Source organism: Orycteropus afer, unplaced genomic scaffold (genome assembly GCF_000298275.1).
Source record: "Orycteropus afer afer isolate SDZICR_OR568_19922 unplaced genomic scaffold, OryAfe1.0 scaffold00436, whole genome shotgun sequence".
NCBI lineage: Eukaryota > Metazoa > Chordata > Mammalia > Tubulidentata > Orycteropodidae > Orycteropus > Orycteropus afer.
The window spans coordinates 2,062,879-2,079,063 of record NW_006922023.1 but is presented as its reverse complement, the minus strand read 5'-3'; the positions used below and the strand labels follow the sequence as shown (position 1 = coordinate 2,079,063).

At 37.1% G+C, this 16,185-nt stretch overlaps 1 protein-coding gene across 1 annotated transcript in view; it reads left to right on the top strand.

Annotated features, from left to right (window-relative positions):
- RP1 (RP1 axonemal microtubule associated) overlaps window positions 1-16,185 on the top strand; it is an 874,252-nt gene that overhangs the window by 529,056 nt on the left and 329,011 nt on the right. The window contains 2 exon segments of the mRNA XM_042782735.1: window positions 2,595-2,653; window positions 3,280-3,324. Of these exon segments, the coding sequence (XP_042638669.1) occupies window positions 2,595-2,653; window positions 3,280-3,324 (104 nt within the window).

Below are 16,185 nucleotides of genomic sequence, written 5' to 3'. Positions count from 1 at the left end.
AGTCCAATTCTGCATCCTTTCCTTCAAGGCTCAGGGGTCCAAGATTATCTTCTGTGTCTGTGTTAATTGGTTTCCCTTTTCTTTGTTGAAGAGGGTTGTGCAATCCTTCTGCCTAGTCCGCCATCTTGCCCCGCCTCTCCCATCTGGAGTTTTAAGACCAATGTGGTTGAGTCAGTCCCACAAATCACCTTCCAAGTTCCTTGGCATTCTCAGGTCCAATGGCCTTCACTTAACCTCCAAGTACTCCCCTTCTTTTTCAGAATCCTCCTGTGTTTCCACCACAATGCCATTTACTCTTTCAATAGTGTCCTTCTTGAATCCTTTGTCTGCCTGTAAAACATCAAAAATTCAGCATAAGCAGAACTTTTTGTCATTGCACTTCCTTATTTCTGCTATTCAAAGTTTGTCAGTCTCCTTTTCTGTACCTATAATAGCTGTAGATATTTCTTACAAGACTCACATCACTTAATATATTAATTTTTTCACATCTTTATTTCCTTCTTTTATACTAAAGACCTCTTGAGGTCAGATTTTTTTTAATCTATATTTTTCTTTTTGTATCCCCCAGCATTTAGTAAAGTGCCTGGCATATGGAAAACAAAACAAACCCTAAAAAACCAAACTCAGTGCCATCGAGTCAATTTGAATTCATAGTGATAAACATTGGGTTTCCAAGGCTGTAAATCTTTATTGAAGCAGACTTACTTATCTTTCTTCTACAAGGCAGCCTATGGTATCAAACTACCAGCTTTTTGGTTAACAGCCAAGTGCCTTAACCACTACACCACCAGAACTCCTTTGGCATATGGAAAGCACTTTCTTAATGTGTATTGAAAAGATGAATGGATGGATGTATAGATGGAGGAATAGATGGGTGTTTTAAATAGATAGATGAGTGGATGAGTGGAAGGAAGTACTTTGAATGTGCTATAATAGTAACTAACAGTTAAAACTATTTTACATGAATATTAATTTCAGCTTTATAGTAGATCTGTGATTTAAGGAAAATAACCTTAACAGAGTAAGTTCATAAAGCTGTAAAGCTGTAAAGTCAATTTCTGAGTCCGATCTGGCTTTTTCTGCAACAAGGAGTTTCTAACCCAAAACTCTGGCTCCTTTTGGAGAAGATGCCAGGATGAGCTATTATATATCTTATGTATATTTTTCAAAAATAGTAATAGTTTCACAAAGTTTTAAAGTAATGTAGTTCTTTCAGAGGACATAGAGGAGAAGATATTAGAGGAAGCCATGGGAAACAAGACAGAGAGACCCATAAAGAAGGTACATGTAGTCCCAACTTACATGGGGGTTCCATTCTGACTTATAAGTCAGTTCTGACTTATAAGCCAGGCATATAAGTTGAATACCTCATTTTTTTTTTGTTTCTATTATTACTAAATTTTATTATCAGTACCTTTATAAATCCAATCTTTATTTGTCTTTGGGGATTGGAAATATTACATCTGAACTTGCAGATATATTTTAACATTGTATGTAGTCTATATTGACAATGACAAAGAAGAAAAAAATGACAGTCATCAGTGTGATTTGTCATAAGTCAAATACATCATAAGTTGGTGACTCCCAGTATGAAAATGCTGTGACTTATTTCTCTGTGCCAAGCTTCTTCCCTATAGATGGAGCAGGCCCGCTTCTTTCCTAGCCCAGGTCCCAGGCTCAGAATTTTAAGGTCTCTCCTTGCCTTTGTTTCCACCAAGTTTTCAAACTGGTTCTTCCTAGTTCAGTCATGGCTGATGAAGCAAAATTGGAATGGACCTGAATTTATAAACTGTGAGAGGACAAAATAGTAAGCAGAACAGGAAAAATTATGGGTCAATGTCCTGCTAGAAACTTAATATCCCTCTTAGTGAACAAAGACCATGCACATTGCATACCAAAGACGGTAGCTGAGAGAACCACTTTGAAAATGTGTCACTATCCACAGTCCTAAAAATAATCCAATCTCTCCATCAGGCTCTGAAAAGGGTCACTACTCCTCTTCCATGTCTCCCATTCCAGCACTTTAACCTCTGAGTCTTCCCATTCTGGTTACCATTCTACTTCACCCAAACATTAAAAATTTGGGTCTGTTTCAATTTCACTTTATCGGCCATGAATGAACCAGTTTGAATTGGTTCAAAGCCCTTGTCCCAACAGAAGAATGTACCACTGGGGACAATATTGCATGGGCAGGTGCTAGTAATTGAGGATTGGCAAAGCTGGAAAGAAGATAGCAGGTTTTACTGATTTACACATATTATTCCCTAGAGCAAAATTATGATATCATTTTGATTATGATCATAAGTACATAACAGGTTGGGTTGGGTTTGACTTTGTAAAAAACATTTTTATAATTATATTTTATACCCACCAGCCACTCCTCGGAAGGAAGGTTGGGCAATCCTACTTCCATAGTAATACTGCCTCGGAAACCCAAGGAGGGGTCACTATGAGTCAGGGCTGACTCGACGGCAAACAACAACAACAACATTTTATTATGTAAAATTAGTGCAGAATTAAGCTCATTGTGAAGATAGAGAAAAACAATAATTAATTTTCTCTCTCTTTCCTTCTCTCTGTTTTCTTTTTTTCAGGTGGCTTCCCTTCATGTCTCAGGACATAATTCATTCAGAAATTGAACTTTACCTTCAAGGTGAAGATTAACGAAACTTTAGTAGAAGAAAATACAAGATCATTTTGTTATAGCTTGATGTCATGGAACAATCCCCAGTTGCCCTTTAACGTCCCCTTTGATGCCGTACCCTTTGCTTTATAGTTTCCTTACAGTGAACACAAAAATATATGTAAATCAGGAGTGTATGTATGCATCACAACAATCAAGCCTATGAGATTAAGAAGACAGCATTTGCCCAGGAATAGAGCTCAGAAGGTGGAAGGGGATGGAAATAAGAATGAAGGGAAGGGGTGGGCATATGGAGGGAGTATGGAATGCTATTACAGTGTGGGATCGCAGGAAATGTTAGAAAACAGAATGTATATGAATTGTTGAATGGAAAACCAATTTGCTCTGTAAATTTTCACTCAACTCACACACACACACACACACACACACAAAGGAGAAGCAGAAGTATGTGCCCACAGCCATACTGGGGGAAAGAGAAGTAAAGATTTGTCTTTGCAATGTTATCTGCCTTACTGTAAGTTAAAAATCAACCTAAAATTTTTCTATCATTAAAGAGTTGAAGTCACACTTTTTTCCCACTTAAAATGTCACCAGACTGATCTATTATTAACTGCACTTCACTTTTATTTTTTCAGAAATGCAAATAAATCATCAACCAAAAATATAAGAGGAAGCAAATGGTAAATGTTGTTGCCACTTTTCATCTTTCAATCATTTGAAATAATCTATTTTTGTTTCAAGGTTACCTGCCTTGCATATTTTTATAGTATATTTAATTTAGTTTAAGCCATTGTTTGAAAATACTTAAAACAAATATAGGAACAGGCACTGAATTGTAGGTAATTTATGAAAAAATTAACATGAGCAACTATATCCCAAATGCTTTTTTTTCAGTTTTTTTTTTCCCCTAAAACTCCAATAATGTAAGTATACTGGGGAAATAATCCTTTTCCAAATTATTAATTAATTATTAGGAATGATTAATTCCTGTTAATTTGCTTTAATTTTACTTTAGTGTTTTATTACCTTTGCATTTAGGTTTCTCAATTTTCTGTTTAAATTATTTATGATTAGCTTTTTCTACTGGATCCTCTCCAAATCAGCTTGCGATTATGTTATTGATATGTTTACTTTACATCTTAACTGATATCAAGTTAGCCAACTTCTGTATTTTCAAAAACATGTTTAGTATGTGCAGTAATTTGAGACTAGGCAAGGGTTAATGCCAACATAATATTTAGAAAGCCCTGTATGTGTTGGGATGTCAATGGAAATGCAAAAATTTTGTGTTGATTTCTGATAACTACTTAAGCTAGCATTTATATTTATTCATATTAGAAGTTGTATTTTGCCTTATATTTTGCTTTTCATTATTTAATTATTTTATGTGTGAGACTGTTGTTGTTGTTATGTACCGTTGAGTCGGACCCGACTCATAGCGACTGCTCCTTGGGTCTCCTAGGCAGTATCACCACCGAAGTAGATTGCCCCATCTTCCTTCCAAGGAGTGGCTGGTGGGTTTGAGCCGCCAGCCTTCTGGTCAGCAGTCAAGTGCCTTAGCCACTATGCTACCAGAGCTCGCGTGAGACTGTTAGTACGGGCATAATTTTGCTAGTGTTCCAGAATCTCTTAGTAAGTTTAAGGGGACTCAAATGTTTGTACCTGTAATTACAATTAGTCCTTAAACAATAAATTTGAAATAACATTCTAAGTTAAAAAAAAAAAAAAAATTCTGTTAATTCTAGAAAGTAGTGTGGAATATTTGAATAACATAAACAAATAGTTTTAAATGGAAGATTCTAATTAAGGCTGCAAATGTTGAAAGTCTTTTGTTAATAATATTAGTCCATGTCAGTGATTAGAAAAAAAAGTGCAGTCACATCACATATGAGAGGTTTTTACATGGGAGTTTGTTAGATATACTTCATCAGATGTAATTCTGCTAAAGGTAAAATGTCACAAAATGTTTCCTTGCAATTCATTATATCTGATATTTTAATTTTTTTTTATGGCCCTAATAAAATGTTTTTATTTTTTATAATACAAAAGTGGATAAATCACAGATCTTAGTTCATGAGACACTATCATTATTTGTCTGCCAATGGCCCTCTATTATTTTATTTCATTTTTATATTCCAAAAGAATACAATCTGTAATATATCTTGGGATTTGATTGTGAAAATACATTATGAGGCTTACAGTTCTGTGAAAAAGCTAATTTATGGTGTGGGAAAAAAAAAAAAACTTAAAGAGGTTAAGTAATCTAATACATTAATGCAATGTTAGAATTGTGGTTAAAAGTGCTGAGGAGCAAATACAGACTTCCATGAATTTTAGATTTTCGAACTATATGAAGGGCTTTTATGTAATCCATAACTTTCTGTGTAACTGCTGTGGGAAGAAAGACAAAGATGCCATTTTAATTTAAAGGTGGAAAGGAAAATGAAGGAATCAACTGAATTCATTTTATTTATTTATTTATTTATGAGGTAGTTAACAATGAATACTATTATGTACCAAGGCCATATTTAATGAATGTCTACCATCATTTCAGATATATTTCACAAAGTTTATATAAATGGGAGCTCTGGTGGCATAGTGCCTAAGGCATTTGACTGCTAACCAGAAGGCTGATGGTTCAAATCCACCAGCCACTCCTCAGAAGGAAGATTGGGCAATCTGCTTCTACAAGTACAACCTTGGAAACCCGAGGAGGGGTTGCTATGAAAGAACCGACTCCATGACAGTGAGTTTGGTTTGTTTTTTTGGTATATAAATATTTATAATTTATATAGGTAAAATTATTCTCCGTAGTAAACCTGTGTTACTGAGTTAGACTGAATCTGGTCATGAGATAATAGTTTTAATATACATTTATGGTTAAATTGTCTAACTATTAAAGGGCCTCTTGCATATTGCTCTTATGTCCAGTTGTCATGCTAAATGCTTTTATTAATTCTAATACATTATCCTAATATACTCTTTGAGTTATCTGTGAAGACAGTCATTTCACATGTGTCTCCTATTGTTCTAATATGCTACCTAGGTCCTCTGGTACACTGGGGAACAGAAGCAGTGATGAAAATGTTAATAGTTAACACTTACGTAGTATTTGCTGTGTAGTCTGTTTAAGCCATAAAAACTTATTTAATACTTATAGCAACCTCATGAGGTAGGTAGAATCATTATTTAATTTCATAGATGATAAAACTAAAGGAGACAGAGGCTTTTCTTTTTTTTAAAAAAAAATAAAATAAAATAAACTTGCCCAGAGTCATACAATTAGCAAATTGCAGACATAGAATTTGAATTCAACTGGTTTGACTCTGGAGTTTGTGTGCTTTTTATTTATTTATTCTTTTCCACACGAACCAAAGTTTATTAAAGATAGAGGAGAAGGGAGGGACTTGTGAGGGAAAGACAGAGACAGGCTTTTTACCTATGTAGTCTAGCCTCCGGTCTCTCTAGGCTTATAAAGGGTTTTAGGCAGGAATTAGGACTAGGTAGGAATTTCCTGTGAAAAGGTGAGATTATGAACATCAGCTGCAAATGCAGGAGATAGTCAAAATAGATTCCATAGCAAAAGCTGTAGGAACAAAGCTGGAACCTGTCACAAAGGCTGCTGGGATATTGCCATGACTTGTTCCAGGGTGTTGTACTTGTGTGATGTCTCTGGGCCCAGGTTCGAGTCCTGGCAAGGGATTCCTGTTCTTGACTGCTCCTGGAAGTTGAATGGAAGGTCACTCTTTCAGTCAAGTTGAATTTTACTACACATGCTTTGTTTGTGCTCCTGATTTAAAGGAACTGCTTCTATCTCTACTGTAAGAATGTGTATGTATATAAATGTGTACATATGTGTATGTGTGCTTAAATTTACTTTCTTGTATTATTTTGCTTACTTCTTATGCTGGATTTTTAGATCTTTAGCTTTCAGCCATTTTCCAAACATAAGTGAAAAGATGTTTTTTATTTGTCAGAGGAGATTATTGTTATGATTATTATCCTTATTAATATTTTAACACCCAGAATCTTATGGAGATGAATTGGGTTTGTGGTAAGGTCCCTCTGCTGCCATTTTTTGAAGCCTAACATTTCCTAAGGATGTAGCCCCTTTTACCTAATTCAGAAGTTTCCAATTCACTCCCAGCCTTGCATGTCCCATCCAGCCTCCCATTTTCCTGGCTCCAGGGCACTGATTTCATCACAGTAGCATCCAGCCTTCTCCTCTCAGCTTCAGTTCCTGTTGATGGTCCCTTTTTTATTATTTTACATGAGAATCCTTGATTAGTCCTACACAGCAGAAGTGATGCTATATCATTTTGCCTTTCATTATTAGTTCATAAAAGACGATACCGTTTCTGCCTGGCTATCCTTCTAGGATGGTTTTTCTTAGAACCAAGACACTATGCTGTGAGGAAGCTCAGATCACATGGAGAAGTCCAAAGTACAGCCTTTGGCTCTGGCTGAGCTTCCAGTCCCTAGCCAGCCTTACCTTGTGACTGAGTGGGCCACCTGGAAACATAGACTCTTGTGTCCATTTGAGGAGTGTGGAGCAGAGATGGTCTTTCCTTGCCAAGCTCAGCCCAGCTGTGGACTTGATGGCAAAATAAATGACTGTTGTTTTAAGCTTTTAAGTTTTAGGATGGTTTGTTTAGCAGCAATAAACAACTGTAGCAGTAGACTTGGTGGTGGTAGTTCATGAGGACCTACATGGAGAGGTCAAGATTTGGATTCTAAATATGATGAGGATGATGGGTTGTTCTCTTAATGACAGGCATTCAGTGATGTGATTCTGAAAGTAGGTTTGGACCTATTAGATTGCTTAGGAGGTTGGCATAAAATACTTGAGTACTGTTAGCAAATATTCAGAAGGAGGCAAGTCTAAGATTTCTAAATAAGCCAAGGTGATCAATATGAGATTAAGAGGATAAAAAAGGTTTTGCAGCAGGTATCAAGAATAAACTCAAAGGGACTTGAGGTCAGGACAAGGCAAAAATGAAATTGCTGAGTGGCTAGAATCCAGTAGAGGAACAGTCATGTGGAGGCTGGGACACTGGACAAAAACCTAATGTTGAGCTCTCACCCTGTCCTCCTTGCCAAAGATTAGGATTTGAAGTGGAGTTGAATGTCTTAACACAGAGGCAGGGCATGTGGGAACCTGTACCAAAACACAATCATTTGTGCTTTGTTACAAGTGCCAGTCCATGAGGAGGCTGCTTAGCATCCTGGTACAAAGTCAGATTCTGAATCCTAACTCTGCTGCTGATTCATTGCACAGTTTGGGGAAATCACTTCTCTGTGCCTTAGTTTCCTTCCTATAAAACGACGAAATAACGAGATCTATCTCATGAGGTTATTGTAAAGATTGCATAAAATGATATCTACAAAGTATAATACATTTATATATATAACATATATATATGTATGTGTGTGTGTCTGTGTGAATCTTTATGGAAGTAGATTGCTTTATATTTCTCCTGAAGAAGAGCTGATGGATTTGAACCACATACGTTTTGGTTAACGGCCTAATGCTATATATGTGTCTGTGTGTATATATATATATATATATATATATATATATATAAAGCATTGGTAAATGTCAGCTTTCAAACATTATTTTTCAATTGTGAGAAAAGATACTGTAGACTCTTGAGCATTCTGACTGCCAACCACTGAACAAGCATTTGGACTAAGTAGGCACACATACCTCCTCCTAGCCTCTCTGATCACTGATTCCTAATCTTCTCCATTCAACCCTGTAATATACTTGGGTGTCTTTTATCATGTCACCCAATAATAATCAATAAATAGAACCATAGGAATAACAAGAGACGTACCCTAAAACAGTGTAAGATAAAATGGGTGATGTAATAGATTCATGTCTGACAGTGTTTTATGGTTGTTTTCCAGATCTAAAGTGAAGAAAATTGAGCATTGTTTGAAACCATTTTACCATAGGAAGCATAACTGTTTCTTATTCTATGTCAAATTTATCCCAACTCCTATGATAATAAGAACAAATTTCTCTATTACTTTATTTGTATAATAGGATTAATGATATTTATCTCTTGGAAGAATAAAAATATTTGCAAAATACTTAGAAATTTTTTTAAAAAATACCTCATGATCCTTTTATGAGGGTGTATTTTGAAGGACTTTGAATTTATATACATAGAATCATTTGGAGACAAAATTACCAAAAATTATAATAAAGTAATAATTTGTATTGTTTGCAGTGTCTTTGGCAAGTCTCACAGAAATGTATTTACACATCCTTCAAAATATGGGTGATACAAGGTCAAAATAGTTTCCATTATCTGTGTGCTATTGATAAGACTAATACTGAAGCAAATAACAATGTCCTTGTTCTTTGTATGAAAAACGACACCAAAGATACATCATCAGAAAGACTTGTTCTTTGTTAATTGAGAAATCCTTATACATTGTGTTGAAACACTCCTAATACTATCTTGAGTATCCTTCCTCACATGGACACTTTTATTTTCAAAACACTGAATGGATCCCAAAATGTTTTATGAATCATTCACTCATACATCAGTGAGAGGGTGGTTAGTGCCAATTATTGTATTAGGCAGTGGAGATACAGAGATATTCATGACTAAAACTAGCCCTACGAGTTCTTTTGCCCTGGTGGGCAGAAAGGGTAAGTGAAGGAGCAAAGCAGTGACATGGATTCACATGTCTGAAGGGTGAGGTATGCACAGAGTCCAATAGATGCAGAGTGGTTAATTCTAGGTACAGAGAGGAATGTTTTCTTAGAGGAGATGGCCTTTGAGCTGAGAATGGAAATACAAGACATTCACCAGGTGTAAAGTGCAGAGAGGTGAGGAGAGGACATTCTGGCAGAAGGATTTAAAGTAATTATCTTAGAGGTGGGAAAGAACCATCCAGGACAAACAACAGGTGTGCTACAAGGGAAGGGCTCTGTGTGAAAGACCCAGGGGTTGCTTTGTGAGTTTGATGAGCTGAACTAGATGAGCATTTTGCCTGGCTAACAAGTCTGTAAGGAGTGTCACAGCATTGCCAGGGATGTAAAGAGAAGGAATAAGTTTTATTTACCCCAACTTCTTTCAAGGGGCACTGGGAATGTGGTCAGAAGGAGTTTTTGGCTTCATCATCGGAAGTCTGGAAGATACCATGGGGTGCTTGGAGAGTGGATCCAACTAAATTTAAGGCTTTTTGTCCTCAGTATCCATCAGGACTCCTCTATCTTTTCCCCCCATAACACCATCCTCTCCAACCAGTAAGAACAGAACAACCCTCTGTGCATAGTGGCATTGTCTTTTTAGGTTGTCTCTATCTTCTCTGGGGTGTGACACCAGAGGATGCTGCCCTCTACAGAGGTCCACTTAGTTTTCTTTTTTGTTACCACATTTTACTGTGTCTGCTCTGCTAGTTAAAAATCATTTGTGAGCCACCAGGCAAAGTATGGTTGTCCTACGATTTTTACTATATATAGTGAGAACTAGGAGCTCTGGAGGCATAGTGCCTAAGGCATTTGACTGCTAACCAGAAGGCTGGTGGTGCAAACCCACCAGCTACTCCTCAGAAGGAAGATTGGACAATCTACTTCTGTAGTGATACCACCTTGAAAACCCAAGGAGGGGTTACTATGAGTCAGACTCAACTCAACAGCAGTGAGTTTAGTTTGGTTTTATAGTGATGACTTAAGGAAGACAACTTTGAGGAATTTTTTTTTTCTCATATGCTGAACTAACAATTACATTGTAAGAGCTTAATTTATGTGCATCCTTTCTTTGTGCATCTTTTCAGTAGTTGCCAAGTAACTGAAAATGTGTCTAGATACAGATGTTTTTATATTCAACAGCAGGGTCACTTTTCTGAACTATAGAGACAAACGCATGGAGCCACTGTAACAGAATGTACAGAATAAAGCAAAGATACGATGTTAAGATCTATGCAAAGTTATTTGAGTTCACTAGTTTCTAGGACTTTGTTCACCAAAAGACCCCACTAGTGTCTTCCTGAAAATACACTAATTACAAGAAAATATTGGGAAGGAAAAGGTTAACAGCAAGTCTCTAACCTATTTTTTCCTTTACACATGAAAAGATGACTCAGTAAAATCCCCTTGCAAACATGGTAATAATAATAATAATAATAAAATATTGTTGTTGAAGCACACTAATAGCCAGACACTAATGGTGGTCATCAATGCAAAGATGGTGGAGACCTCTTATTTTTAAAATGCTTTCAGCAGATGTTCCAGTTATCTACTGATATGTGAGAAACTATCCCAAAACTTTGGGGCTTAAAACAATGATTTATTATCTTTCACCTTTCAGTGAGCTGACATGGTGCATCTAGTTGCTTGTAGTCAGATAGTGGCTGTATTTGCAGACATCAGATAATACAACTGAGCTAGACTTCCAAGATAGTCCTTTGTGACCAGAAGTTGATGTGCTTGTGGGCTCAGCTGAAATTACTGCCTACATGAGTCATGGTTCCTGGGGTCCAAGAGGGAACATCCTACTTGAAAGTTATGTAACAGACCCATGCAAACCTATCCACCAGATCTCAAAATGTCCCTTCTGCTACAGTGTATCGACCAAGGTCAGCCCAGACTCAGGAGAAGAGGAAATAGACTCTACTTCTATTGGAATAGTAAACAGTCATACTGCAAAAGAGAAAATGGATTAGGAGATATCAGTCAGGCCATCTTTGGATAATGCAAATCCACTACAGCAGGATAGACCAGGTCTGTCTCAGTTGCCTCTTGCAAATAAGCCTGGTGTTTATGGTTATATGGGGTATGACTGCAGAGTGTTACATAAGCTGTGTGATCAATGAGGTATAATAATTACATGTAGTGCTTAAATCTTGCATGTTCTAATGCAGGCTAGAGAGGATATGCTGCAGTTGTGTTGCTGGTCTATGGTAGGAAACATATATTTTTACAATAAAGGGCCAGATAGTATACATTTTGGGCTTTGAGGGCCATACGTTCCCTGTTGCAGCTATTCTTCCAACATGAGAACAACCATACATGATGCATGAACAAATGAGTGTGGCTGTATTTCAGTGAAATTTTAATTACAAAATCAGGTGGCAGTTGAGACTTGACCTGAAGGCCATAGTTTGTCAACTCTTGGTCTGTGATCTCTCTAAATGAAGAAAGCTTGCCTCTGTCCTCCTGTTGAGTCAGTAGTGAACTTGGTATTAGGTGATGTCTATGCTTTCAGTCTCCTAATCAAACTCTGTTACTTCACATAGTCCTTTAGAGAACCTCTTCAGTGTCCGTCACAAGGCCAGTGTATATTGCGTTCTCTCAGTATCTACAAATTAGCGAGTGTTCTGGTTACCTAGTGCCACTCTGACAAAAATATACTACTACAAGTGGGATGGCCTTAACAAACAGGGTTTATTCCCTCACAGTTTGGAGGCTTTAAGTCCAAGTTCAAAGTGCCAGGCTCTAGGGGCTGGGTAAAAGCCCCTCAACCTTGGGGTCCAGTTCTGCCTCCTGCTCCCGGCCCACTGGAGCTAGAGGCATTTCTTCACTCAGACAGCTGCTGGCTCCTGAGGCCGAGAAGCCCAAGATTGACAAGTAAAAATGCACAGTTCCGATGTTACCAAACCACACAGCACGCCATTAATTCAAGTTCATTGTAGGTCCCAAGGTTGACAGAGCATGGAAGGCTGTTGAACAACAACATGGCTACATGCAGGATCCAAGTGTGCCACGTGGTAGAGACCATTCCCAAAGGCTTCTCCTTTTATACAGGAAGCAGACCACATCCCAAAGACAATTACTCAGCTGCTTGTGGTAGATTCCACCATGAAGTTGATTGTCAGTCTCATCATGGAGAATAACTACCTCCAGCTGCCCAGCCACTCAACCAGGCCCAGCCAAGTTGACACACAAACACAATCACCGCAGCTAGTTGATAAATACTAATTGAAATTCAATGATTAGCACAGCATTAAATGTTGAAGTTCAGGATTTCTAGTTAAATTTTACTGCACTTAACTGATTTACATGAGCTCTGGTAGCATAGTGGCTAAAAGCACTTGACTGCTAACCAGAAGGCTGGCAGTTCAAACCCACCAGCCACTCCTCAGAAGGAAGTTTGGGCAATCCTACTTCCGTAGTGATACTGCTTCGGAAAGGAGGGGTCGCTATGAGTAGGGGCCGACTCGACGGCACATAACAACAACAACATAACTGATTTACAGGGATTCTGTTCTGACAACTCTGTCATAAGTTTGTTCTGACGTTAGACAAATCTCTTTTTAGTTTTCATTATTATTATCTTTTATTATCATTTTCTTTATAAATATGATATTTATTTCTCTTTGGGGTTGGAAACATTACATATAAATGTCTCTGAGTGAATATGTATAGATGATAACATCACCAAATTAAGTGCTGCAACATCGTATGTAGTACTTACTGCTAATGATAAGATAGATATACCACTCCCCCCAAAAAATTATAAGTATGGCTCATTATAACTCCAACAAATTGTAAGTCAGGGACTACATATACATGAGAATAGGCAAATAACAGAGCACATTCTTCTCCTTAAAGAGGGAGTTCCTGTTGAATCTGGCTTGCTTTATTTTTGAGAAGAAATCCAAATTTATTCTGGGAGATTTGGAAACTAGCAAAGGGCCTCAATAGAACATATTGAAAGTTAAATCTAACTTGTATAGAGCACACCTAGACTATTTTAAATGTGTTTTTATCATGAAAGTAAACTTCCTAAGATGTAGTTTCCAAGAATATGTTCACTTTTTTTATGCCGTGATATCTTCAAATAGAGCCCATTGCTCTGTTATGTCCTCAGTTTGAGCATGAGACCCAGTGGAGAGGACAAGGAGTGGGTGGTCTGAGGTTCATGCTCAGCAACGATTTGTTGCAGAGCCAATATATATGTTTTTTTTTTCTTTTGAATGTTTCAAAACACTGGTAAATATAAGATGAACATTTAGACTTCAATTACATGGCATTTTCTTTCTTCCTTTGATAGTCTTGAGTTAATAGAAGCAATTTTCTAAAGAGGTTAACAGGAGATAGTATTTTTTTATATGAGTCCTTTGGGTTGAATAGGGAGAAAAAGAGAGAGGGAGAGAGAGAGAAAAAAAAAACGAAGGAGAGAAGCTTGTATAAATAAAATATCTGAACAAATTTTATTTTGGTTTTTTGGTGAAGAAAATTCTCAGTAGAAAGTTACAGGAAAAAAGGCTTTACTTATTATATATATATGTATGTATACATAAACAATACAAAAATTATAAATGTTCTGTTCACAATAAACTGTGTTTCCCACACAGTTTTAATCTAGACTCAGAATGTTTTTCTGTGTTATTTTCTACAAATATTTGTAACTATTTTGTATTTAAGAGAGTGAGACATTTTTAGAGTAGTTAAGTGATCAGATTTTAAAAGTACCCTATTAAATATATTGAAAAAAGTGTATTTTTCAATGGTAGAAAAGAAAATTTTGCTTAGGAAAACTTGAAAATCAACAGGAACAGCTTTGAAAGACATTTCATTAGTTATTCCACCCTTAAAGCTTTACGTCATGGTGACATGCTAATTCCAAAAGGGAGGAAAAAAGGAATATCATATGAACAAGTGGCTCCTTGCTATTTGTCTTTATTTCAGTAAACAAGATATCCAAACCTGATATGCAAACTCATTCTTGTCCCTTTCCTCATGACAGCATGATATGAAAATCCTAGGGCAGGCCCAGATGGCTGGGGAAAGAGACAAGGAAGAGATAGGAAAGGAGACCTAAATAAAATAAAAGATTCTTTAACCTCTTGAATTATGCATCAAAGCATAGGTGTGAGGATTTCAGTAAGAATATTGTGATAGGATTGAGAAATGAGATTATAGCTTGAAATCTTTGTGATTCCTGTTTTCCAAATGAATTGAAATTCTTCAAATAAACCTGCTATAGAATGGAAGTAGTAGAATACACACTGTTGAGCATACTTCATTTACTGTTTTAACAAGGCTTAAATCCCATCTTTATAGATCAAGTGCAACATCATGCAACATTTATTTGATGAAAATTTTATTAAACTGATTGGAGACAAGAGATTTCTAATGATGTTTTTATACATATGGGGAAGAAGTAGGGAATAAGTATTAGAATAAAAGATAGTATCTTAGTAGAGAAGTTACTGAGAACTCTTGTGCCCAGTATAGTGGTGAATTTTAATCACATTTTGGAAATGTAAAAAAATACTCAAAAGGCAATCTGTGTTTGTAGAGCCTTTGAAAATAGTGATAAAGGCATCTTTGAATTGCTCTTGCAATCCTGGGGTCACTGTCATCAGTAGAATTGGAATACCACATCACATTTTGTGGGCAGGACTGAATCCTGTGAGTTTGCTCATGTGGTGTAGCCTCCATGCAAGAGAGTGTTAGTGATCCAAGTTCGATAGTATCGTTTTCCAAAGATGTGCACAAAATGATAAGATGAATACTATCTCTATTTGTCTTTCCAACTGAACCAATCATAGAACTCATAGATCTTTTTAAAAGGTGTTTTATGTCATGCTCTGCTTGTCTCAACCTTTCAGTACTCCCAGCTTCACAGCAGAATCTGTTCTGCTTACAGGACACACTGTCTTTTTTTTAATTTAAAAGATAGCTTTCTACACGCTCCCTCCCCCCAAAAAAACACTTCTTTTTGATATGCCCTATTTATCTTGTCCAGCATTTTACCCATTACTTGTTGGTTCATTCCAACCCTAAGAAACCAAAAAACTAAACGTGCTGCCATTGAGTTGTATCCGACTCATAGTGACCCCTCCTTGGGTTTCTGAGGTGGTATTATTACGGACGTAGATTGCCCAACCTTCCTTCCAAGGAGTGGCTGGTGGGTTTGAACCCCTAGACTTCTGGTTAGCAGTCAAATGCCTTAGGCACTACACCACCAACTCTAAGAGAAGGTTGAAAAATTTTAAGTTATTTTTTCTTTTTAGCTTACCTGCATCCTCACCACTATTCTGCTAAGATCATGAAACTCTGTTTGATCACTATTATTGGCCCCAACTTGACCAACTCTTCCTAAGTGTAAATAGTCCCCAAATGTCAGGGTCATCAGTATGTCTGTGATGTATCCCATCCAAAGATTTGACAGTAATCCCTAAATATACTCCTAAATCTTCCACCAAAATGTAGTACTAAACATTTCCAACTCAGCTATTTTGCCCAACATACCTGTTGTTGTAGTTGTTGTTAAGTGCCCTCGAGTCATTTCCGACTCATAGCAACCCCATGCACAGCAGAATGAAACACTGCCCGATCCCACACCAACCCCACAATCCCTGCTATATTTGAGCCCATCATTGCAGCCACCATGTCAATCCATCTCGTTGAAGGCCTCCCCCTCTTTCATCGACCCTCCACCCCACCAAGCATGACATCCTTCTCCAGGGAATGGTCCCTCCTTACAACATGACCAAAATAGGTGAGACGAAGTCTGGCCATTCTTGCTTCCAAGGAGCATTCTGGCTGCACTTCCTCCAGGACAGATCTGTTA